Genomic DNA, 25,823 nt, shown 5'->3' with positions numbered 1-25,823 from the left:
CTATACGGCAAATGGAAAATCCCTGGGGGCTATACGGCAAATGGGAAAGCCATGAGAAAATTAATGCACAGAGAAATCTAGGTGTTCAGGTCCATTGTACCCTGAAAGGTGGCAACGCAGGTCAGTAGGGTGGTCAAGAAGGCATAATGCATTCTTTCATTCATTGGACAGGGTATTGAATACAAGAGTTGGCAGGTCATGTTACAGTTGTATAGGACTTTGGTTTGGCCACATTTAGAATATTGTGTACAGTTCTGGTTGCCACATTACCAAAAGGATATGGATGCTTTGGAGAGGGTGCAGAGGAGGTTCACCAGGGTGTTGGCTGGTATGAGGGGTGCTAGCTATGAAGAGAGGTTGAGCAGATTAGGATTATTTCCATTAGAAAGATGAAGGTTGAGGGGGAACCTGATTGAGGTCTACAAATCATGTGAGGGTGACAGGGTGGATAGCAAGTAGCTTTTTCCCCCTGAGTGGGGAACTCAATTACTAGGGGTCACAATTTCAAGGTGAGAGGGGAGAAGTTTAAGGGAGCTATCCATGGAAAGTTCTTTACGCAGAGGGTGGTAGGTGCCTGGAACACATTGCCAGCAGAGGTGGTAGAGGCGGGCATGACAGCGTCATTTAAGATGTATCTTAAGATGTATTTAAGATACATGAATGGGCAGGGAGCAGAGGAATACAGATCATTGGAAAATATGCGACAGGTTTAGATAGAGGATCTGGACACAGGCTTGGAGGGCCGAGGGGTCTGTTCCTGTGCTGTAATTTTCTTTGTTCTTGACTACAAGATGTTGCCATTCTTAACAGCCTCCTTACAATCATAGAATTTACTGTGCAGAAGTTAACCATTCGACCCATCATGTCTTTACCAGCTCCTGAAACAGCTACCCAGCCAGCTCTGTTGCCTCTAAGTCCTTTAAATTCATCATTTTCAAATATAAATCCAGCTCTCTTTTGAACCGTCCCATGGAATCTGCCTCCACCACTGGCCCAGCCAGCACGTTCCAAATCCTTACAACTCTGAGTAAGGAAGCTTCTCTACACCTCATTCATCATTACCTTGCTGACAAACTTGAAATTGTGACCCCTGCTTACTGATGTACCAACTCGTGGAAACAAAATATCTTTCTTTACCCTATCAAAATTATACATGACTTTCAACACTTCAGTAAGGTTTCTTCTTAAGCTTCTCTACTCTAAGGGAAATAATCCCAATTTCTTTAATTTTTGTTTGTATCTATTCTTGGTATCATTCTAGTAAATCTCCTTTGCACTCTTCCTTTAACATCCTTCCTTAAACAAGGTACCGAGAACTGAACACGTTACTACCGATGAAATCTGGCTAATGATTTGTAGCAGTATAGCATCACTGCCTTGCTTTCATACTCTATGACTCAATTTATAAACCCAAGGATACCAAAAGCCTGCTTAACAACTGCTACAACTTGCTTTTCAGAGAATTATGCACTTGAATTTTCTCTAACTGTATATTTATCTTATCACGAATCTTATCTTTTATCAAGGCTTTTTGATGACATTAATCAATTACGAACCTCAAAAGGAAGAATCTACAAAATTTTAAAGATCCATGAGAAAGATAAAGTATAAAGAACGGCCGACACATCCTTACACAGTCAACTTACAATGGATATGTGTCATAATTTTTAAATTAAATAGAAAAAATTGACTAGCCTTTCTCCGCAATGTGCAGCTGTAATCACCCAGTAGGGTGTGAGAATGGATCCCCCACAGATATGACGGTTGTTCAAGTGAAGGCTGACCTGCCATGGGAATTCCTTTGGTGCTGCCAATTGTCCACCAACTATTCGTTCAGAAACATTTCTGTCGTACATGCGGGCTCCACAACCTGGGTGAGGAGATTGAGAGGAGACAGAATTTAAATTGCAGCTGAAAAGATAGAGGCCTCTGGAAAGGATGACAATTTTTATTTTGGATTAAAATGGAAAAGCAACCGTGTTGAAACTTATGATTGTTGAAGTATTACTGCATGTTTTTGAAAGAATATAACGAAACACTCATTGTAAACATTGTTTACACAGCTGCTGGTTCCAATGGTAGTTGAAGTGCAGTCTGCAGATGAGCTGGCATTGAAGAGATGCATACAAATAGAGCTTTGCTTGGAAACAACTTGGTCTATGGACTAGTTACCAGTTATGATGACAAAGACCTCTTGCCTGCCAGCAACTCTTTGATTGATCCTCAGGTGGCTGAACAACTTGGGCTGCAAACAAGTATCAGAGAAGTCACAAGAGATCTCCACAAACTCGAGACCTGTGTCTGTTGTCTGCAGTAAAACCTAGTTAAAGCCTGAAGAATCCAGTTTATTTTTTCCTTCAGCAATTATAAACTGTGTCGTCTAATTAATAAGTCATAGCTCTTTTTATGAGGGTGAACCAGCCCACTGCATGTCCTATAAACAAGTGAAAGCATCCAGAGAAGGAAGACTGAAATCTGCTTTGTGACCAGCACAAGAATCATTTAGTGGGATAATCATTCACGGATCATGATGGCTACAGTGAAGTAAAGGCTAGTTAAAACATGCCAAATTATCAACACTGATAACAGGAAGATCAGATTGTTAAAGCTGCAGCAGCTTTGCTATACAGTCCCAGGTTATTGTCACAAATCCACCTTCTTAACTTCTCTCTTTAACCATCAGGGAGAAAGCTCTAAGTCTGCTCTACTTGCTTCAAATTTTGACTGAAGACTCTCCTTAATAGGGAGCAGAAAATGATGCTCTACTTTTCTGGCTTCCCCTGCACTTCAATAATTTTGAAACTAACTGATTTTTGCACCCTGAACCATTCCTGAACTTGGCAAAGTTCCACATTTGGTACCGTAATATCTAATGTAGTTTTAAGAAATTGGCGCAAAGGAAATTCTTTTATTCAGAGGGTTTATGGTAGTTTAGGGTAGCTGAATTTTCATTGGTCTAATCAATGTAGGAGCTCATGGTGATCAGGTTGGTGTATCACACTTGTTTGGAAAGCCCCACTAAAACCCTATAATCCTGAATCAACACATACACAGCTCATCCATCTATAGCATTAAAAATAGTATTTCTTGTTAAGAACAGGGACTTAGTCCATGCTTTTTGTCAACATGAACAAGCAAATTGGGGAAGCCTGAATAAAATCTTGAACTTTTGTAATAACTGCAAGAATAGCGTAACTTGATTTCCAGTGTGCCACCCCAGTAATTTGTAACAAAAGACAATTGCTAATTTTTAGATTTTTTTCATATATAGATTTAAGTTTTGTTGCTGGGAGGAGATTGAATCTTGACGTCAAGTCTGGGGTTTTTTTGAAAAGCAATTTTGGCATCCACTTTTAAAAGTGGATTATTCAAAAGAGTGTTTGTAATAAATTTGGCAATAGAATATTTAGGGCATTGAGACCAATTGCTACCTGAGTCTACATGGAGAAAAGTAACAGCTGTTGGGACAGGGATAACAAAGTGTGGAGCTGGATGAACACAGCAGGCCAAGCAGCATCTCAGGAGCACAAAAGCTGATGTTTCTGGCCTAGACCCTTCATCAGAAAAGGGGGAAGGGGAGAGGGTTCTGAAATAAATAGGGAGTGGGGGGAGGAGGATCGAAGATGAATAGAGGAGTAGATAGGTGGAGAGGAGACACGCAAGTGAAAGGGGCGGGGATGGAGCCAGTAGAGGTGAGTGTAGGTGGGGAGGTAGGGAGGGGATAGGTCAGTCCGGGAGGGCAGACAGGTCAAGGGGGCGGGATGAGGTTAGTGGGTAGGAAATGGAGGTGCGGCTTGAGGTGGAAGAAGGGGATAGGTGAGAGGAAGAACAGGTTAGGGAGGAGAGATTTTGAAGCTTGTGAAATCCATATTGATACCATTGGGCTGCAGTGTTCCCAAGCAGAATATGAGTTGCTGTTCCTGCAACTTTAAGGTGGCATCGTTGTGGCCCTGGTTCGCGACTGGGAGGTGCAGTTGTTTGTATGAACCGAGTGTAGGTGTTCTGCAAAGTGATCCCCAAGCCTTTGGTTTTTGGATTGTAACGACTCATGATTCAAACGTTTAGCAGCAAAGCAATGTCAACTTCAGCTTAATTCCTTAGACAATGTGTTCTGGCAAAAACCTCATTAAAAACTAGTTTGACATATTTCCAAGTCTCTTCTGATGTTAATTCCAGATTTTAAATTCCAGAATTCAAGTATCCACATTTTTCCTTTTAGTTTTGTTAAACCTACGACTGACAAGTTTTAATTCCTTTAGCTTGTTCATGGGATGTGATGTCGCAGGTTAGGTCAGCAATGTCCTGGAGATGTTATACACTTCAATCATGAAGACGCTCATTGTATGCTCTGCTGTGGTTCAACAGGCATCTTTCTATTTAGGTTATTGGGCATAGGTGGGAAGATCAGATCAGACATGATTGAGCATCTGCTCCTAATTTGTATGTTCATATGTTTACATAACTGCTATTGATGGAGATCTGTGTGCTTAGTGTTTGGGAGTGCGAGTATTGAAAGCTTCAGCATGCTCTTCCCAGCATGGGCCAGCATTGGATCGGGGTATTTTATACATAGGTCCTGAAGGGGTTAATACCTGGAAGACTGAAATTAGCACCATTCACTGGGATGATAGTGATGTGTGCACTCATCAGCTCTAAGAGGCAAGAAACAAGCTTTTTTTTCTTCATAAGTGATAACAAGGTGTAGAGCTGGATGAACACAGAAGGCCAAGTAGCTTCAGAAGAGCAGGAATGCTGATGTCTTGGGTCCATACCTGAACCGTCAGCTTTCCTTTTCCTCTGATGCTGCTTGGCCTACTGTGTTCATCCAACTCTACACCTTGTTATCTCAGATTCTCCAGCATCTGCATTCCTCACGATCTCTGAATCAATGTTTACTTCATGCCTGCTTTCTATGCTCCAACTCTGAAGAGTGCAAGACAAAAAGCTTTAAGTTCTTGACCACTTTCAGTAATGTCTAAGTTGTATATATGACGTAGCAACCATTGAAAGCCATCTTAAGCAATGTCAGATACAGAGATGAGATATGCAATCTTAGAAATATAAATCCTCAGTAATCAGCTTCAGAAAAATTCTCAGCCCACATCGGTGTTTATTGAGGTATACTGCACACCTTTAGTTTCCCTACTTCATGAGAAGGAGTTTTACAAGGACACCTGAAAGAAGACAACGATTTTGTTTGAGGTTGATGAGATTTGCTGGTGAACCAGTTTATGTATAAGGTAAACTGTAAAGGACAGCTGTATTCCAGAGCAATTGTAGATAATCTCACAGGATGAGATGTAAATTACATTGAACATATTGAGTCTTACATTTAGTCTACTGCGAAATAATAGTCAGCAATTCAGAACGGAGTTTAAAAAATTCATCAAGACCAGGAATGCAACAAAATCCAACAGAAAATGCAAAGATAAAGCAAAGCATTGCAGATGCTGGAGACCTAAAACAGAAAGTGCTGGAGGAACTCAGCCAGTCAGGCAGCATCTATGGAGAATTAACGTTTTGAGTCTAGTGACCCTTCTTCAGAACAGCAGCACAGAAACAAACCACAGGTATTTCTTACACTTTTAACCAGATCCCAGGGAATGTGAGAATGTATCTGTTTATCTTCAATGGCAAGTCATAAATGATCACCATTGACTACTGTTCAAGACTGATTCAAGTCAACAACTACACTAACCCACAATACCTCACCTCTTTCTCCATTATATTGATGACTGTATTGGTGCTGCCTTGTGCTCCCACAGGGAGCTCGAAAAGTTAATCAATTTCACCAACACCCTCCACCACACCCTCAAATTCACCTTCCACCATTTCTGACACCTCCCTCCCATTCCTGGATCTCTCCGTCTCCATATCTGGTAACTGACTCACCACTGACATCTATTTCAAACCCACTACCCTCCTCTCATCCACTCTCCTGCAAACACATTATCCCAAATTCACAATTCCTCTACCTCCACCGCATCTGCTCCCAGGAAAAAAATGTTCTACTCTGAAACTACCCAGATATCCTCCTACTTTAGAGACAATAGTTTCTCTGCCTCTGTTATTAAGGATGTCCCCAATTGCATCTCCCCTATTTCCCGTGCTTCTGCCCTCAAACCCTTCCCCTCCAACAACAGTTAGTCCTCACAAAGCACACCACCAACCTCCAACATTTCTGTCACATACAATCAGACCCCACTAAAAAGATATTCCCTTCTCAACCACTGTCCACTTTCCACAGGGACTGTCCACTCCATGACTCTCTCGTCAGCTCCACTCTCCCCACCAATCCCTCCAAACTACCTGGAATCTTTCCCTACAACCACTGAAGGTGCTATACCTGCTCCTACACCCCCTCTCTCACCTCTGTCCAAGGCCCCAAACAATCCTTCTAAACCTGGCAGAGATTCACTTGCACTTCATCCAACCTGATCCATTGTATCTGATGCTCCCAAAGTGGTTTCCTCGATATCAAGGAGACCAAAAACACACTCGGGACAGGTTTGCAGAGCATCTGCGCTCTGCATGCACCAACCAACCCAACCATCTGGTTGCCATCCACTTTAACCAACCTTTCCCACTCCGCTGGTGACATGTCCATCCTTGGCTTCCTCCACTGCCAGAGCGAGGCCAAATGTAAACTGGATGAGCAACAGCTTGTTATGCCACCTTGGGCACTTACAGCCCAATGGCTTGAAGATTGCCTTCACCAGCTTCAAAATCTCTCCATCCCTGACCTGTCCACCTTACAACTCATCTACCTTCCAACTCACATACCTTTGAGACAGTTCTATATTCACATGGCTAGTTCTCCCTGTAATCCATGTGATCTAACCTTGCTGACCAGTCTACCATGTGGAACCTTGTTGAATGATTTACTGAAGTCAATATAGATCAGGTCCACCATTCTGCCTTCATCAATCCTCCTTGTTATTTCTTTAAAAAACTCAATGAACCTCAGACTCTTTATCCTCTGGTCTGATATGTGCCAAGACTAGAATCTCTCAAAATATTTTAAGATGATAGTTTGGGCCCTTTTTATTTCTTATTTTAAAAGCAAATATAAAGTGCTGTGTTCCAGATGCAATTCAATTCATTCAATGTTAAGCAAAACACAATTTATTTAAACACTATAGTTAAAATACAACAAAAGAAAGAACTTAGAACAACAACTCTGTTGGAAAACTTAACAGAATAAGAGATGCAGTAACTATTACTAATTAACTGTTCCAAAATAATAAACACACCCCATGACAAAAATGCAAATTTAGCAAATAGATTTATCTCTCATGTAACCCAGCAGCAGAAAGAAACCATAGCTTCTAGGTGTAACAGAGAGGGAAAAAATAACTTCTACCTCTTCAAAACCGCCTTAAAAGCTAAACAAAAAACTAGAAATACTGGACTGAGAACAACCATCCAGTCTGCTTCTGTTGGTCAACTTAAAAAAAACTAGCATCACAAGCTGCTTGCGTTACTGATGCCTCAATCAGACAGCTCGGTCTTAAAACCTCTCAAAATAACCTCTTATAGCCACAGCATCATCACAGGTCCTAGATTCTCCCATAAGGGGAAATATCCTCTCAGCATTTACCCTGACAAGCCCCTTAAATATTCTTTATGTTTCAATGAGATCACCTTTCATTCTTCTAACCTTAGGTGTGTAGAGCCCATGTCTATTTAGTCTTTGGTCAGATGACAATCCCTCCCTACCAGGGATCATCTTAGTAAAACATTTTGGTCGCCATCATCCCATCTGAAGGATAAATCTTTGCATAACAAAATGTTTCCTGATCTCATTTCTGGCAGAATGAGTATTTATGTTGCGTCTTTCACAAGCTGCACATGTTGCAAAGTTTAAAGTGTGAGCCCAGTTGTAATAATCCGGAAATGTTTCAGCAAATCTGTTCACATCAAGCATAAATGGAAAATTGTAATGAATATTATGGAAAATGGAAATTTACAGAAAAATCCTTCCTACTCTCAAATGGAGCAAGAATGAGAGGGCACAGATTTCAAGTGATTTGTGAAAGAAGTAAATGTGATATGAGAAGGAACGAATTCACACAGCAAGATATTTGTCTCTGGAATGAACAACCAGAGGTGGAGGCAGATTTAATTGAGGCATTCAATAGGACATTTCATGACAATTTAAATAAAAATTATCTGCAGGGTTATGAGAAAAAGGCAGGAAAATGGCATTGTCATTCAGAGAGCTGGAGCCGATATAATGTGTCTAATGATATCCATCTGCACTGGAATGAAATCATGATTCTCAATTATATTGAGGATATGCAATAACAAGGTATAGAGCTGAATGAACATAGCAGGCCAAGCAGCTTCATAGAAGCAGGAAAGCTGATGTTTCGGGCCTAGACCCTTCTTCAGATTTCAGGCCCAAAACATCAGCTTTCCTGCTCCTATGCTGCTGCTTGTCCTGCTGTGTTCATCCAGCTCTACATCTTGTTATCTCAGATTCTCCAGCATCTGCAGTTCCTACTATCTCTGAAACAATATTGTGCATATTGTGTTTTCGCATTGTGACTGGGAATGGAATATACAAAGAAAGGAAGTGTTACTGGAGCCGTTCAAGATGCTTGTGAAACTACAGCCCAGATTTTCACCACAATGGAGATCCAGCATAGTGAAAAAAAATTCTGAAAGATGTTTAAAATCCCATGTCCCACATTTAAGCCTGACATTTGCCATTTTTGCCAGGGCTAGAATGAAGGACAGAAGGACTGATGCATGCAAGGTTCCTCAAGGCAGCTGGCAATTTCATTGAGCACCTGCCTTCACTCAAAACAAATCTGGAATCTCTAGTGTGCAGATTAGGCCACTAAGGGCAGGTCTGTGGAATGGGGTTGTGTTAGCCCTTCATTTTACAGATTGTGGTTGAATACAGCTCTGCTGCTGATGATGGCCCCGCGTGGATGCCTCGGTTTAAGTAAAATCTATCCCATTTGGCATAATGGTAGTACCAAACAATGTGACGGAGGGGACCATAAGACCTTGACAAATAGAGAACTCAAATTATTATTCTACTGTTTTCAGCTGTTGAGCCAATTTCCTATTACAGTCAATAACTTGCTTCCAACTCTATGAGATTCAACGTTAACTAATGGTCTTTTATGAAGGACTTTAAAAAATACCTTTTGGAAGTCTACATAGATAGCACCCATGGGCATTTCTCTCTTCTATACTTTAGTCAACTCTTCAAAACATATGATGAGGTTAACCAGAGTTGATATAATAGAATCATTGAGTTGTATAGCATAGAAACAGCACATTCAGTCCCTCTCATCCATGACAACCAGATATCCTAAATTCGATGAGTCCATTTGCCTGCATTTGGCCCTCATCCTTCTAAACACTTCATATACATGTATCCATCCAGGTAGCTTTTAAATGTTGCAATTGTACCAACCTCCTGCATTTCCTTCGGCAGTTCATTCCTTACACTCGCCACCTTCTGTGTGAAAAAGTTGCCTCTTAGATCCCTTTAAAATCTTTTCTCTCTAGCCTTAAACCTATGCTATCTAGTTCTGGACTTCCCATGGAAAAAGACCATGCCTATTCAACTCAACCAACCCCCACATTATTTTATAAACCTCCAAAAATCACCCCTCAACCTCTGACACTACAAGGAAAATAGTCCTAGACTATTCGGCCTCTCTCTAAAGGCGGAGGCTGATATATTCAACAAGTCTGATCAGCTAAAAATCTCCAAGGCATCTGTCATCCCATCCCTAATGGGGAGGTAGTGACAGAGTGTTCTGGAGTTGATACTATTTCAAAACCCCAGCAACAATTGGTGGACTTAAAATTCAATTCATGCATATATATGGATTGTAAAGCTGGTTTCAGAAATAGCACAATAAAATTTTCGTAAAAGGGGAAAAAGGCAGCAATGATCCAAATCTGAAGTGAAATCAGAAAGTGCTGGAGAAACTCAGCAGCTCTGGCAGCAACAGTAGGAAAGAGGCAGAGTTAATATCTTGTGCCCAAATATGCTTCAGAGGCTCATCACTTGTGTAAAACTGGTTCACTAACATCCTTTAAGAAAACAAATCTGCCTTCTTTACCTGGTCTGGTCTACGTGAGACTCTAGGTCCACAGTAATTTGGTTGAGTCTAAGCTGCCCTGCGATACAGTCTTCCAAATCATTCACTTCAATGGCAATTAGGACTGGGCAATAAATCCTGTCCTTCCCTGAAACATACATATTCTATGAAAAGAATTTCTAAAATGCCTTACAGACTCTTAAAATACAGTTTAATCTAATTAGCCTGTGACTGCCTGGCCTTGTTCAACACCGTCAGAGGTTTTAGTATATTAAAGGCACTTATTGAAACACAAGATGTTATTGCACAATTTGTAGTCAGGAGAGATAAGCTGAGAAGTCAGGTGGAGCTCAGTTAACAAAATAAAGTTGCTGGAAAAGCTCAGCAGGTCTGGCAGCATCTGTGAAGGAGGAAACAGAGTTAATATTTCGGGCCAGGTGACCCTTCCTCAGAGCTCTGTTAACATTTGTGCAAACAACTTAGTCTTGGGATCTTGACAGACACATTGAAGCAAATGTGGAGTGGAATGAGATAGCAAACATTAGCAGGTTGAGAACTTATAAAGTGAAACTCAAAATAATAAAATAACACCTACCTATGCAGTGTAATGTGACCAGCAACCCAGAAGAGCAATTTTGGCTGTAAATGGAAAATATATTTCTGAGTAGCGTGTTAACAGATCATGAGCAAACATCAAAAGTTGTGTGATATATTGATATGTATAAAGAAGTGACCTGATGCTTAGCTTTTGGTACGTATATATTGTTGATAAAGTCTCATTCAGCATCAGGAACTCTGAAGATTCAACTGTGCTTGCTGAGGTTGATCCATAATAGGAGTAGCTGTTCCTGAGAAACACAAGTATAGAGATTAAAAGCATTATTATGCAATGGAATGTCCAATACAGGCAAACACAAAACAACTTAATATCAAAGTAGGGATGCTTTCTCAAGTTTATGGGTTTTGGCCAGCTGGAAGAATGTCACACGGAGACAAAGACCTCAAAATTACTCATGACAACGTGACTGGGGGCAAGTTTCAATCATTTGTACAGCTAGTTAGCTCATTGTTCCAGTGGACCAAAGTTGAGGTAATGATTGGCAAATGATGCATTCTTTTCCCAGCTTTCTGCGCTTCAATACTTTTGCAAAAATTCTATTTTTGCTCCCCCAGCGCATTTCTGTTCTTGGCACTGTTCTGAGTGCAATACAGTAACAGGTGATGTAGTGCTAAGAAATTAACATGAAGAAAACTCTTTTTAATTTGCAGATGATGGTAGCTAAATTTTGTGAGGCTAAATAATGTAGGAACTCATGGCGCTCAATTTGGTGTATCTCTCTCCTCACTTTGGAAAAAGTCACCGGAAAACTCTGTGCTTCTGTAGCAAAATAGTGTTTGAAGTCCATTTATCTGGAGGATTATGGTGGCTGAATTTTAATTACTCCAATCAACTCAGGATGTCATCACAATCATTTGGGTGTATCACACCAGAAAGTCCCAGAAAAGTATCAACAGAAAACACATACATGTACACACACACACACACACACAAAACACATCTACTCATATTAGATATTCCATAGTCTTCTTCTTTGAGACAATGCTACAGTCACAGTAGATGAGTGACTTTACACTAATTCACTGGAACATAGAAACACGTAGACGGGGCAACAAACAACCAGGTTTTTCATTCACACTCTACCATCTTGGTAAATGATAACAGACAGACTGACCTGGAGGGACTAATAATGATCAATTAATCAACAAACCATGATTGAGATACAACCCAATTGGTGTTCAGCTTCAGAAATTATTGTCAACTTTTTGGTTCTATATTAAATACTACTCAAATGCTGTGACAATAACAAAGAAATACAGAGAAAAAGAGGGACAAGACTGATAGAAGTATAAATCATGGAATAATTAATAGATGACATTATATTAGCTGATAAAAGTTGAACACTTAGGAACAGAAAAGTTTGTTCAGTTTAAAAGCTTGGGAAAGAATGTTAGAACGAGGAGCAATGTAACCTTGACTTTTGAAACAAATAACCTTATAAACAATATTATTCCTCAATGCAAACAAGCGAAGAATGTTTAGATAATACTGACCACAGTTGTGTGAATATTATGAGATGGAATAGACAGATTGCAATAGAATGAGAAGTCAGTTGGAGGCCCTCCATAACAGCAGAATCCCAATGCAGAAATTGTTTTTTCTCGATATATTTTATCCAAAAGAATGGTGCAGCCATTGATACATTTGAGTTCTTGATTTTAAAGATGCATAAAGAGTTTACATTAAATGCAAGAACAAAGTCAATAAATTTGTCAAGATGCTTTCTTACAATACTGCCTCTGATTCAGCCACAGGCCTGAAAGATCAAGCAAAGGCTTTATTTACTTGATAACAACAAATTCAAAATACATGATCAATTAATGACATTAATTCTCATTGTTCAGTTGCTTATAGATGAGGTCTGTGCTTTTCCTGAAAACAGATCAACTATTTAAAGGGCGAATTATGTCGTGGTAATGTTACTGGACCAATCACCCGGAATCCCATGCTAATGTTCTGAGATAACAAAGTGTGGAGCTGGATGAACACAGCAGGCCAAGCAGCATCTCAGGAGCACAAAAGCTTTTGTGCTCCTGAGATGCTGCTTGGCCTGTTGTGTTCATCCAGCTCCACACTTTGTTATTTTGGACTCTCCAGAATCTGCAGTTCCCATTATCTCTAATGTTCTGAGATATGGGCTTGAATCTCACCATGGCAAGTGGTTAAAATTTGAATTAATTACAATAAAAGTTGTCTAATGGTGACCATGTCAGTTTTTGCAAAAACCATTCTGGCTCACTAATGTCCTTCCAAGTTGGAAATCTGTCATCAATACTTAGACTGGCCTAGATGTGAGCTCAGACCCACAACAATGTGGCTGACTCTTAACTGCCCTCTGGACAAGAAATGCTGGCCTGACCTGTGATGCCCACAGCCATGAATGTTTTTTTTTAAAAACTAGTTAAGCAGGGTGGTCTTTTTCCAGCATTATTTGAAATGGAATTGTCTTCAAGATCAGTAAAATATTTCCTTCAAATTATTTTTAGGCGTTCAGCCCAGTTTGTGTTGCTTGTTTGCGTTCAACTGAAAAAAAAAATCTGTCAAACCACTTTTATCATCAAGAATATCTCTCTCCCAGACTTGGAACATAATTAAAAAATAGATTGATGATGAACATTGCTATTTCCTTCACTTTGTTCCAAAAATTACTCCGACTAATCATATTTTCATGGTGAAGAGCTCAATATTAAGTCATTTGGATGAGTTGGGTTCAACACAGCCTAAAGTTAGAACAAAGTTTCCCTTAATTTTCTTCAAACAATGGCCTGGGGCACAGAAGGCCAATTTCAATAGCAACAATATAATAAAATGTGAGGCTGGATGAACACAGCAGGCCCAGCAGCATATCAGGAGCACAAAAGCTGACGTTTTGGGCCTAGACCCTTCATTAGTGAGGGGGATGGGGTGAGGGTTCTGGAATAAATAGGGAGAGGGGGGGAGGCGGACCGAAGATGGAGAGAAAAGAAGATAGGTGGAGAGGAGAGTACAGGTGGGGAGGTAGGGAGGGCATAGGTCAGTCCAGGGAAGATGGACAGGTCAAGGAGGTGGGATGAGGTTAGTAGGTAGGAGATGGAGGTGCGGCTTGGGGTGGGAGGAAGGGATGGGTGAGAGGAAGAACAGGTTAGGGAGGCAGAGACAGGTTGGACTGGTTTTGGGATGCAGTGGGGGGAGGGGACGAACTGGGCTGGTTTTGGGATGCGGTGGGGGAAGGGGAGATTTTGAAGCTGGTGAAGTCCACATTGATACCATTGGGCTGCAGGGTTCCCAAGCAGAATATGAGTTGCTGTTCATCAATAGCAACAATGTAGTGTTTGGATTCCTCCATCACCCATCTTTGCGAAGTTTCACAATGTGACCTCCAATTCTAGCCAATACTGCTCTGTGAACTCTGTGCCCTCAAGAAATTTGATTACTGTATATTATAGCTATTTAATTTACAGCAGTCACTGGGATACCATCTACCAGGTGAATGTGACTACATCTGGGGGAACTGCATTAGAAAATACATTGATGCAATCTCTTACTGTTACCTGGAGTAACCTATCCTGTTGCAGACTTGCTTTCCATGATCCGCATTCCAATGGTCATGACATACTGGCCGCCAGCCATAGTCCACAGATTTGGCATAAAGCACAAAAGTTGAGTTTGCTAACAGAACTGTAATTTAGAAAGAAACACAAAATTGTAACAATTTTTTGCCTACATCACAATGTTCCTTGAGCTGAATTCAAGTGTGCTTGATTTCTAAGAACAGGAAATGACATCACTAACCCAAGGAAACCTAAACAGATAAATAGAAAGCGGGACATAACACCAGCGCTTCATCGGAGGCTCACTGATGATGTTACCTAGAATGGTGACGAAACATCTGAAAGTGAACCTTCCAGCTCAGCGAGCAAACTCACATCCACAATGAAAAATGTTTTATAATTCATTTTGGGGTTAAATTTGCCTCCTTAATTTTAACCATGACCACATTTTGATTGAAATTTGAAACAACCATGTGCTAAAATGAATTATAAATATGTATTTCTCTGAAGAACGGGATTAAAAAGAGGGAAGATCTTCCTCATCTGATTGTACAAATTTTAATAAACTGGTTTTATTTCAGTGATGACGTTTTAATGCCCTTGATACAGTATTGTTTATTTTTTCCTTCAAAATGTGTTGATTATGAATTAGAAGTGTGGATGTGTCTAGCGAAAGAAATTTGGGTTTGATACGCGTTCAGCAAGCCAGATATAGGAATTGAATCTTTTTATTTTAGCCAAGAAATGGCTTTAAAAAAAGCACAGTCTATGTGGAGAGCCGGTGGTTGGACTGGCCTTCAAAGTGTCCACATGTATCATCAAGAGACTAGGAGAATGCAGGCAATCATGAGTCTTTTGGTCCTGTGTGGAGAGAGTGGAAATTTTTTTTGCTAATCGTATCTTGGATATTCCTTATTATCCAGCTGTTAGTCTGATAGTGGGGAAAAGGAGTGGAATAATATTTCTCATCAAGGCCAGCCCAGGTGTATGGGATACAATCAACATTTTTCTTTCCCCTGCTAAACCAAATGAAATGAAATCATTTTGCGCAGGCTTAGCCAGCACTGCAGTTCCAATCCATTCTCTGTTGTGGAATTCTATCAGCTTGAAAGATGCAATCAGTTACTAGTGAGGATATTACGTCTTGAAGTTGCTGTCCATCCATTGCAATTTTGGAGTAATTTCCAAAGTGTTGTGGAGCAATTTAAAACTGAAAGCATTTACAGTAAATTTCTGACACTACCATCCTTCAACATAGATTGACAAAGATCATGGTCCATGGATATTCAAGAATGTGACTCGAGAAAGGTCAGAGTCAACAATCGCAAGCCAACGGAGAGCTGACCATGTATGAATGTTGAGTGCTAGAGCTGCAAGAATAAGGGTCATCTCACCAAGGCATGTCTGTAGAAAGTGCCAGGAGAAAATGCTGGTGGGTGGAAAGGCAATGCATGCAAATATTTGTCAAAGAGGAGAAGGTCAATCGGGGTCAGTTGAAATCAATACAAAAAGCACTAGGATGTCCAATGAAAATTCATCGCAGTGCAAGTAGCATGGATTGTGGGGCCCTAGTGGACATGAACTTTAACATGTACTGGAAATCATATGCAGCAGTAAGAAGTTATGGAGGAGAATATACGTATCATAAAAATTCATAAAAATGGCATGAAAACTTCAGTTAGATGTTATTTATAACCATCATAGGAACACTGAAGAGAAGTAGATCATTGAATCCACTGAGCTCACCCAACCATTCAATACAATCATGGCTGATCAAGCACTTCGATACCTTTAATTTACCCCATTCCCATTCCCATATTTCCAATTGATTGGTATTTAAATACCAATCTCTATCTTAAACCTTTATCTCTACAGTCCTCAGTGGTAGGGAATTCCAAAAGTTCAGAATTCTGAGTATGAAGAGATTTCAACTCATCTCAGATCTAGGTGGTATTCCCCCGATTTTTAACTTTTGCCCACTAGTTCTAGATTCCCCAATCAGGGCAAACATCTGATCTGCATCTACACTGTCCATCCTTTTTTAAGCATTTTGAAAGTTTTGTTGAGATAACCACTCATTCTTCGAAACTGTAGAGATTACAGGCTGTTTATTACCCCAATCTCTCTTCATAGGACAGTTCTGACCTTCCAGGAAGAAGCCTGATGAATTTTCATTGCATTTCCTCTGTGACAATAATATAATTCCTGAGATTACAAGATTAAAACTGCACACAGTAATCCAGATGTGATCTAACTAAGCTCCCGTATAATTGAAGCAAGACTTCAATATTCCAGTACTCAAATCTTTTTACAATAAAGGCTAACTTTCCATTGGCCTTGCTGATAGTTTCCACACCTACATGTTAGCTTTCAGTGACTTATTGACAAGGACAAAATGTCTACATTTTGCAACCTTATCATTTTAGTAAATACTCAACTCATCTATTCTTTTATCAAAGTAGATAATCTCACATTTTTCTATGTTATATTCTATCTGCCAAGTTCTTATCTACACACTAAACATGCTCAAATCCTCAATATATAATACACACAGCCTGCTACAGTTTATTCCTACTCTCTGGCACCAAGACAGAAAACAATCATTAATCCATGCAAGTACATTACCTGCTATCACATGCAGTATAAGCTTTCTAACCAACCTCTTTTTGAGTACTTTGTTGAAGACGTTTGAAAATCTAAGGCAACTACATCCATTGGCTTTCTTTTCTCAATGTTGCTCATAACAACTTCAACAAACGCCACAAACATCATCAAATGCAACTCCCCATTCACAACCCATGTGACTGTGCCCATTGAGACAATGTCGCAACAGCTTCTAGCATTTTCCCTCCTACTGATATAAGCCTAAGAGGTCTGTAGTTCCCGGTTTTCTGACTCACTCCCTTCTTGGATAGCAAATGACATTGTTACCTTGCAAACCACAGGAATCATTCTAAATTCTATAGAAGTTTGAAATATCATCAACAATGTATCAACTATTTCTATTGCCACCTCTTTCACCACTCCAAGATAAATACCATCCATGTTCTGGGAATTTATCAACGTTTGGCTTCATAATTTCTCCAGTACAAATGCTAATTTCCTTCATGCTTTTGATAAATCAGTGTTCAGTAAACACTTTCTTATGCAAGCAATGCTTGGAAGCTCAGAGGAGCAGTGATTATTTTCAAAATAGTTATCTTTAAACTTTTCTTTTTTTGAAAACCTTTCATTTTTAAATTGTTATTAATCCCACATTTAAAAAATGCTAAATAATTTATTCATGGCTTGGTGATATTAAAAACTCAAATAAGGCAAATCCAGGAATGAGTACTGTTACTGTGACATATAACATGCCGTGGGCAAGTATGTGATCAAATGCCACTTGATCAGGCAGCAAATGAGCAGTGTGACTTGATCAAGTGCCACGTGATCAGATATTACAAGATTAAACACACAGGAATTGCTACAATCTGCAATTCATAACAGACATTAATAGGGAGCGACAATATTATATCACATTTTCAATACAAGACAAAAGCATAGCATGGTTTTTCTTACAGCATTCTTCATCCTCGCCATAACGGCACTGAGGAATCCCATCACACCAATGTGACGGACTCACACATCCATCACTCTTTCCACAGGGTATACAGTTGGAAGTTGAAACTGAAACAAGAGAAGTAGAAGATTAGAAACCACCTGAGTAAATACCTTCCCATTTCCAACTTACTGTTATCGAAGATCAAGGGAACGAGGCTGATGGAGATGCCATCTTGCAACTTCTGCTCTGATTAAATCTTTCTGATAGAAAATCTTGTGAACACTCTTCCCTCCCCTGTAAGACTTCTGCATGAACACCAGGTGGGAGTACTCTCACTCATCTGCCAAACTTGGCATGGACCCCCAGGAGCGGAATTGTGGGAAGATTGCTTCAGGACATTCACAAGGGTAGAGAAGGCACTATGTAAATACAAGTCCCTTCTTATTAAATCTATCCATAATCCTATCCATTCTGTATGCTTGATTATCCACTTTAAATTTTAATATTTGCACAAAGCCATACATATTTATGGGAACATAATCCTCCGTTTGCCTGCCTAAATTTTCCTAACCAATCAGACTTTCCACTTCAGCCTCAGAATCAAATGTTGCCAGCAGTAAGTCACCTGAGGAGTGAGCTCCAGTGTTCTTATCTGCCTGCCTTGTATTTCATAAAGACGAGAGCAGAGTGGTGGTATATATTTTTAAGCCTTAAAAGCTTAATACATTTGGAACATGACATTGGGGAAACACCATTGCTATACTCACTAAAATACCAGACGACAGCTGATAGAATCCCCAAGGAAAGCAGCACACCACCAATAATCAAAGCAACCAACAGGTTTGTCTTCTTAGCTGTAATGTCACAACAATATCGAGTGTGTTAGAGCAAGATTGACAATCCAATACATGACGTTAAGGCATTATCATCAGATGGGCAGCATGCTTGTCCTAACATAGAATGACACAGCATAGAAACAGGCAATTCGGCTCAACACATACATTTTGATAGTTGTTGTTAAATAAAAGTCCCCTTCTATAATTCTACATCTAACCTTGTCAACATATCTTAGGGGTGGCACAGTGGCTCTGTGGTTAGAACAGTTGCCTGATAGTGCCAGGGATCCAGGTTCACTTCCACCCTTGGTCAACTGTCTGTGTGGAGTTTGCACATTCTCCCCGTGTATGTGGGTCGGTTTCCTCCGAGTGCTCTGGTTTCCTCCTACACTCCAAGGGTGTGCTAACTAGGTGGATTAGCTATGCTAAATTACCCGTAGTGTTCAGGGATGTGTAGATTAGGTGCTGTATGGGGAAGGGGTGGGATACTGTCAGAGTCGGTGTGGATTTGTTGGGCCAAAGAGCCTGTTTCCACTCTGTAGGGATCCTTTTAAAAAAAAAATCCTTCTACTACTTTCTCACTCATCAAAACAGAGAATAGTTCACTAATATCCTTACCTGGTCTGCCCTACGTACGACTCCAGACCCACAGAAATGTAGTTGATTCTTATCTGCCTTCTGGTATGCTTCAGATCACATTTAGAACACTGTGCACAGTACTAGTTACAATACTTACAGAAGCACATTAATACTTTGGAAGCAGTTTTGAGAAAGTTTACTTGACTAATACCTGGAATGAGTCAATTGCCTTATTAGGAAAGACTAGCCAGGCTAGACCTATAGGCTCTGGAGTTTAAAAGGTGATGTAATTGAAACATTTAAAATCCTGAGAGAACTTGACCAGGTGGATGTGGAAAGGACGTTTCCTCTTGCAGGAGAACATAGAACTAAGGGTCATTGTTTAAAATTAAGAGGCCACCCATTTATGACAGAATTTAGGGGAAGGAAACTCTCTCAGAGGCCTGAGTGTCTTTGGAATTCTTTTCCTCAAAAGACAGTAGATGCAAAATCTTTAAATATTTTTAAGCCCAGATGTAGATAGATTCTTGATTACCAAAGGGGTGAAAGAGGCTGAGAGGTGACCTTATAGAGGTTTCTAAAATCCTGAGGGGCATGGACAGGATAAGTAGGCAAGGTCTTTGCTCTGAGGTGAGGATGTCCAAAATTAGAATGCATAGGTTTAAGTTGAGCAGGGAAAGATATAAAATGGGCCTATAGAGCAAATTTTTCTTCACGCGAGGTGCTGCTTATATGGAATGAGCTGTTAGATGAAGTGGTGGAGGCTGATAAGATTACAATATTTAAAAGGCATCTGGATGGGTGTATAAATAGAAAGGGTTTAAGAGGGATGTGGGCCAAATGCTGGCAAATGGGACTAGACTTATATAGGATACCTGGTCAGCATGGACGAGTTGGACTAAAGAGTCTGTTTCAGGGCTGCAAACCTCTATGACTCTACAACTCTATTATCAGAAGTAAGCAGGAAAGCAGTTGATGGTGAAATCAGATCAGTCATCATTTTATTGAACGGTGGAATAGACTTGAGGGGCCAAGTGGCCTACCCTTTTTCCTTGTTTATGTGTTTGAATGGGGAGGGGCCTTTCCAACGTTACTTGCAATACAATGAATTTTCATCGGACATCCTTGTGCATTTCTTGTAGGGATTTCAACTGATGTCTCATCAATCTGCTGTGGCTCAGGAACTATTTGCCCTTTCCTTCCTCCTTATACCTTCCTCCAACATGCCTTGGCCAGATGGTGCCTCTTCCTGCACAGTTGTAGCACTTCACATTCTAAGCTTCCGTAATGGGACTTCACCAGGACATTCAGCTTGTCTTGTTGCAGGTCATTTATCAGTTAGTAGTGCTGACTTCTCTCCAGTAATGTCTAGTGTATCCATGGATAGTGCTATATAGCAAGTTATTTCAAAGGTAACTTTGGCAAGAGCAGCAACTTACTACGAATATACCCACTTCTTAATGCACTCAAAAATGGCCATAAGAGTGTGCTATAACTCAACTTCAAGCTCTAAATCTGTAGCCCTTCAAGAAATCTGAATACAATTAATTAACTTGGGATTAACTTAACAGGTGAATAAGGTTGTTAAGAAAGCATATGGTGTTTTGGCTTTCATTAACAGGGGGGTCGAGTTTAAGAGCCGCGAGGTTATGCTGCAGCTCTACAAAACCCTGGTGAGACCACACTTGGAATATTGTGTCCAGTTCTGGTCACCCTATTATAGGAAAGATGTGGAGGCATTGGAGAGGGTGCAAAGGAGGTTCACCAGGATGCTGTCTGGACTGGAGGGCTTGTCTTACGAGGAGAGTTTGACTGAGCTCGGACTTTTCTCTCTGGAGAGAAGGAGGAAGAGCGGTGACCTGATCGAGGTGCACAAGGTAATGAGAGGCATGGATAGAGTCGATAGCCAGAGACTTTTCCCCAGGGCAGGATTGACTGCCACGAGGGGTCATAGTTTTAAGGTGTTAGGAGGAAGGTATAGAGGAGACGTCAGAGGGAGGTTCTTCACCCAGAGAGTTGTAAGTGCATGGAATAGTTTGCCAGTGGTAGTCGTGGAAACGGAGTCATTAGTGACATTTAAGCGACTGCTGCACATGCACATGGACAGCAGTGAGTTGAGGGGAATGTAGGTTAGGTTATTTTATTTTTGGATTAGGATTATTCCACGGCACAACATCGTGGGCCGAAGGGCCTGTACTGTGCTGTACTTTTCTATGTTCTATGTTCTAGAATACTAATTTCTACAACAGTAACCATGAAACGATCAGTTGTTATATTCAGATGATTTTTGCTCCTTTTGCTAATTATTTCCTGCAGTCAATAGCCCATAATTTAAAGCATTGTAAATTTTACATCAACTAGATGAAGAGTAAATTATTGACCTACACAACAAACAGAGCAATGTCCAGTATTGAGTCATGCAGGAAGCAGCCTTATGGTCACAAAAAAATGCTCTTCCAACCTTTATCCTAAATCCTTTATCCTGGCTAGGAGTACAGCAAGTTCTGGAGCATAAATCTTTGATCCTGCTGCATGCGGAACAAACTATTGACACTATTTTCTATGGTATACAACAACACAACAATACAGCACCAACACAAGTTCTCTCTTTTGTCAGTCGATACAGATATTGTGATTATTATAACAGCGAGACAGCTTATCATTGATAAAGCAGAAGATTTCACCTGTAGCTAATCAGAATATCAGGTATTAGGTAAATCATATTCTATTGCTCCATTGATTAACTTGTGACAGATTACAAGTTATGAGGCAGTCACAACAGCAAATTGACTGACTTTTTAACGTGCAGTTTACAACCCACTGCAAACTGACTGTCAAGCAGAGTCACATCATTGTATGTACACAATACATGGAGCCATAAACAGTGAACTCTCTGAAAGGTAAGAGATGTGCACAACATGGAAAAAGGCCCCTTATGGTGTACTGGTCACATCCCCAGCGCTAGCCAAGATGGCCAGGGTTCAAGTCCTACCTGCACCAAATGGGTACTATGAGATAATAAAATGTGAGGCTGGATGAACACAGCAGGCCAAGCAGCATCTCATCCTAGGCAGGACTCCTAAAAACAGGATGAGTGATGGGAAAGTGAACAATGTTTTGGTAGTGCTGCTGAAACTGCTGCTCTGTCTTGTAACATTGTTTACCTGGTACGTTATGTTCTCCTTTATATAAGAAACCTCAAGCCAGGAGGACAGTTAACAGCTCTTTTTGTCATTAATAATACACAGCATCAATAGATCTGTACTTCTGAAGGTGCTTATGATATGCTAAAGTGTCAGCTTTCAATGATTTGTCACATACCCACCTCTATAGCCAGTAGACTTGGGTTCAAGTCCTGCTCCAGAAGCTCAAACACAATATCAATTGGTACTTCAGTACAGTATACCACAGAGAGAGCTGTGCACCATTGTGTATGCATTCCATTTCAAACAAAATATTGAACTGAGACTATGTCTTTTCTCAAGTAAATGTAAAAGACAGAATGTTTCAGATAAGATGTTCTCAGAGAATATTTATGCCACAATCTAACTCCATCTGTTGTTCCTTGTGCTCTGTGCCAATTAGCTGACACCCTTATGACATGGTGTTGACGTCCACTACAAATCAAATACTTCATTAACAAAAAAGCGCTTTTGGAAAAGCAATATTCTACTGCTCATCAGAGATTAGTTGACTCCGTGGGTAAACTTGTAACAGATTGCAAGTTATGAAGCAAACACAACAGCAAAGTGACTGATTTCTAGCTCACTGGTTAGCACTGCTGCCTCACAGCATTAAGGACCCAGATTAAATTCAAACCTTGAGTCACTGTCTGCGTGGCATTTGCACATTGTCCCTGTGACTGTGTGAGTTTCTACCAGGTTCTCTGGTTTCCTCCCACAGTCCAAAGGTGTGCAAGTCATCTCAGGATGGCAACTGGTGACAAGTGGTGCTCCACAAGGGTCAGCGTTGGGACGACAACTTTTCACTTTATACACTAATGATCTAGATGAAGGAACTGAGGGCATTCTGGCTAAGTTTGCAGACGATACAAAGATAGGTGGAGGGACAGGTTGTATTGAGGATGTGGGGTGGCTGAAGAAGGATTTGGACAGGTTAGGAGAATGGGCAAAGAAGTGAGAGATGAAGTACAACATGGGAAAGTGTGAGGTCATGCACTTTGATAAGAAGAATAGAAGCATGGGCTATTTTCTAAATGGCAAGAAAATTCAGAAAGCGCCAAGAGACTTGGGAACACAGAACACAGAACACAGAACACAGAACACAGAACACAGAACACAGAACACAGAACACAGAACACAGAACACAGAACACAGAACACAGAACACAGAACACAGAACACAGAACACAGAACACAGAACACAGAACACAGAACACTTCTTTGGCCCACAATGTTGCGGCAAACTTTTACCCAATTGTTTTTTTAAGAAGAACTTTCAGACACTGATACAGGTAGAGAGCCTCGCTCAGACCAACCACATGTAACGTGAACTCTTATATCAGCAATGTTGGGTCTCTTGTCTCACTCTGCAAAGAGTCTGCTTTGAACTGGGGTCCAGAGAGGTGGGAGATCAACTTAAACCATGAAGGGTCCAGTGCAGGAACATCAGTAACCCAAATCCAGCAGCACTTTTGCTGGAACATTTGGCTGGAGATGGACCCTACGGGGAACAGTTGAGTCACCCACTTTGCAATGTGTGCCTCACCTTGGTCCATTGAACATCAGAAATAGAAGCTTGCATTTATGTAGCACCTCTGAGATGTGCCAAAACTAGTTACAGAAAACTACTTTTGAAGTGCAATCACAGTTGAGGTGCAGAAATCAGTTAATGCATAGCAAGCTCCCACAAACCACAATGCAATAACAGAAACTATGACAGTATGACTTGTCAAGAAATGCATGGGGCAGGAAGAAATCAGGTAAAACTCCTCAACTCGTCTTCCAATAGTAGCCATGGATACTTTCCTTTAACCTCAAAAGGCAAATGGGGCTTTCTGGTTGAGTCAGTTATTAGGAAGGCAAATGCAACTTTGGCATTTATTTTGAGAGTTTTGGGCCCAATTTCCACAGGAAAGATGTACTGACCCTGTAACAGTTTCAGAAGAAGTTCACGAGAATGGTTCCAGCAATGAAAGCGTAGTATATGAGGAAAGTTTGAACACTCTGGGTCTATAAGAAGTGGAGTTTAGAAGCATGGCGGGGGGTGGGGGGGGGGATCTAATTGAAACTTACAGAATACTGAATGATCTGGACAAATTGGATGTTGGGAAGATGTCTCCATTGCTAGGAGGGACTAGGACATGAGGGCAAAGCCTTAGAATAAAAAGAAGACATTTTAGAACAGTCATAAGGAGAAACTTCTCCAACCAGAGACTTGGGAATTCCAATCTATGGAATTCACTGCCACAGAGGCAGTGGAGGCCAGGTCTTTGAGTATATTTAGGATGGAGATAGATAGGTTCTTGACTGTCAAGGGGATCAAGGGTTACAGGGAGAAAGCAGGAGTTTGGGGTTGAGAAACTTACCAGTCATGATTGAATGTCAGAGCAGACTTGATGGGCTGAATGGCCTAATTTCTGCTCCTATGTCTTATGGTCTAATGGTCTTCCAGAATGCCCATGTTAAATTGCCCATTGTGTCCAAGGATATGCAGGTTAGGTGCATCAGCCATGGGAAATGCCTCGGTTACAGGGAAAAGTGGGCAGTTGCGTCTGGGTGGGATGCTGTTCGGAGAGTCAGTGTGGACTTGTTGGGTCAAATGGCCTGCTTCCATATGATAGCGATTCTATTGAAAATACTATAAATACTAAGAGAGAGAGAAATAGACTCAATATTTCAAGTTCAATATGACTCTTCTTCAGGACGGAAAGGGGTTGGAAAATGGTGTTTCTATGTTGTACTTAGGCGGGACAGAAGAAAAGGTGTAACAGATTGTGAGGGTGCCCTGAGCCGAAGTTAAAAGTGTTGCTGATGGTGGTGAAGGAAAGATAGAAATGTAAAAAGCATGTGAATGAAGGTGAGAATGGGTCTGCTCTGCTAAAAAATGTCATCAAGATACAAGGAAGGCACAAAAACAAAAGTTTCCAGAAAAGCTCAGCAGACCTGACAGCATCTGTGAAAAAAAAATCAGAGTTAACATTTCAGATCCAGTGATCCTTCCTCAAAGCATCAGTTAACTCGGATTTTTCTTGACAGTTGCTGCCAGACCTGCTGGGCTTTTCCAGCAACTTCTGTTTTTGTTCCTGATTTGCAGCATTCACAGTTCTTTTGGCCTCTGTGTGTGTCTGTGTGTTAGCCGGGTGGGGGGCGTAGGGTTTGGGCAGTTGGGGGATGTGGTAAGGAGAGGATGTGATTAGAAGATTGTGAAAAATTAAGGATACAGATTCTCTGATGTTATGGAATTCAATTTTGAGTGATAGAAGCTATAAGGTGCCTAGGCAGAAAATGAGCTTGCATTGTGTTTCTTTGCAAGATGGTAGCAGACCCAGAATAGGCATGTTAGCGGGAGATTCTTTTTTTATTCACACATGGGACAAGTGTGTTTCTGGCTAGGCCAGCCTTTATTACCCAACCTTAATTGCCCAGAGGTTAGTTAAAAGCCAACCACCTTGCTGGAGTCACAT

The 25,823-nt window shown here is 40.7% G+C and overlaps 1 protein-coding gene across 1 annotated transcript in view; it reads right to left on the bottom strand.

The window, feature by feature from the left end:
* LOC125457007 (transmembrane protease serine 2-like) overlaps positions 1-23,915 on the bottom strand; it is an 85,780-nt gene extending 61,865 nt beyond the window's left edge. Inside the window, exons 1-7 of the mRNA XM_059649991.1 lie at positions 23,906-23,915; positions 18,531-18,617; positions 17,781-17,888; positions 14,220-14,346; positions 10,805-10,918; positions 10,666-10,709; positions 1,696-1,870 (exon numbers count right to left, since the gene is read on the bottom strand). Of these exons, the coding sequence (XP_059505974.1) occupies positions 1,696-1,870; positions 10,666-10,709; positions 10,805-10,918; positions 14,220-14,346; positions 17,781-17,888; positions 18,531-18,617; positions 23,906-23,915 (665 nt within the window). The remainder of the gene's footprint in view (positions 1-1,695; positions 1,871-10,665; positions 10,710-10,804; positions 10,919-14,219; positions 14,347-17,780; positions 17,889-18,530; positions 18,618-23,905) is intronic.
* Between the last annotated feature and the right edge of the window lie 1,908 nt (positions 23,916-25,823).

This window comes from Stegostoma tigrinum, chromosome 12, assembly GCF_030684315.1.
Source record: "Stegostoma tigrinum isolate sSteTig4 chromosome 12, sSteTig4.hap1, whole genome shotgun sequence".
NCBI lineage: Eukaryota > Metazoa > Chordata > Chondrichthyes > Orectolobiformes > Stegostomatidae > Stegostoma > Stegostoma tigrinum.
Note: the sequence above shows the minus strand (reverse complement) of the source record. Positions and strands in the feature narration are given on the sequence as shown.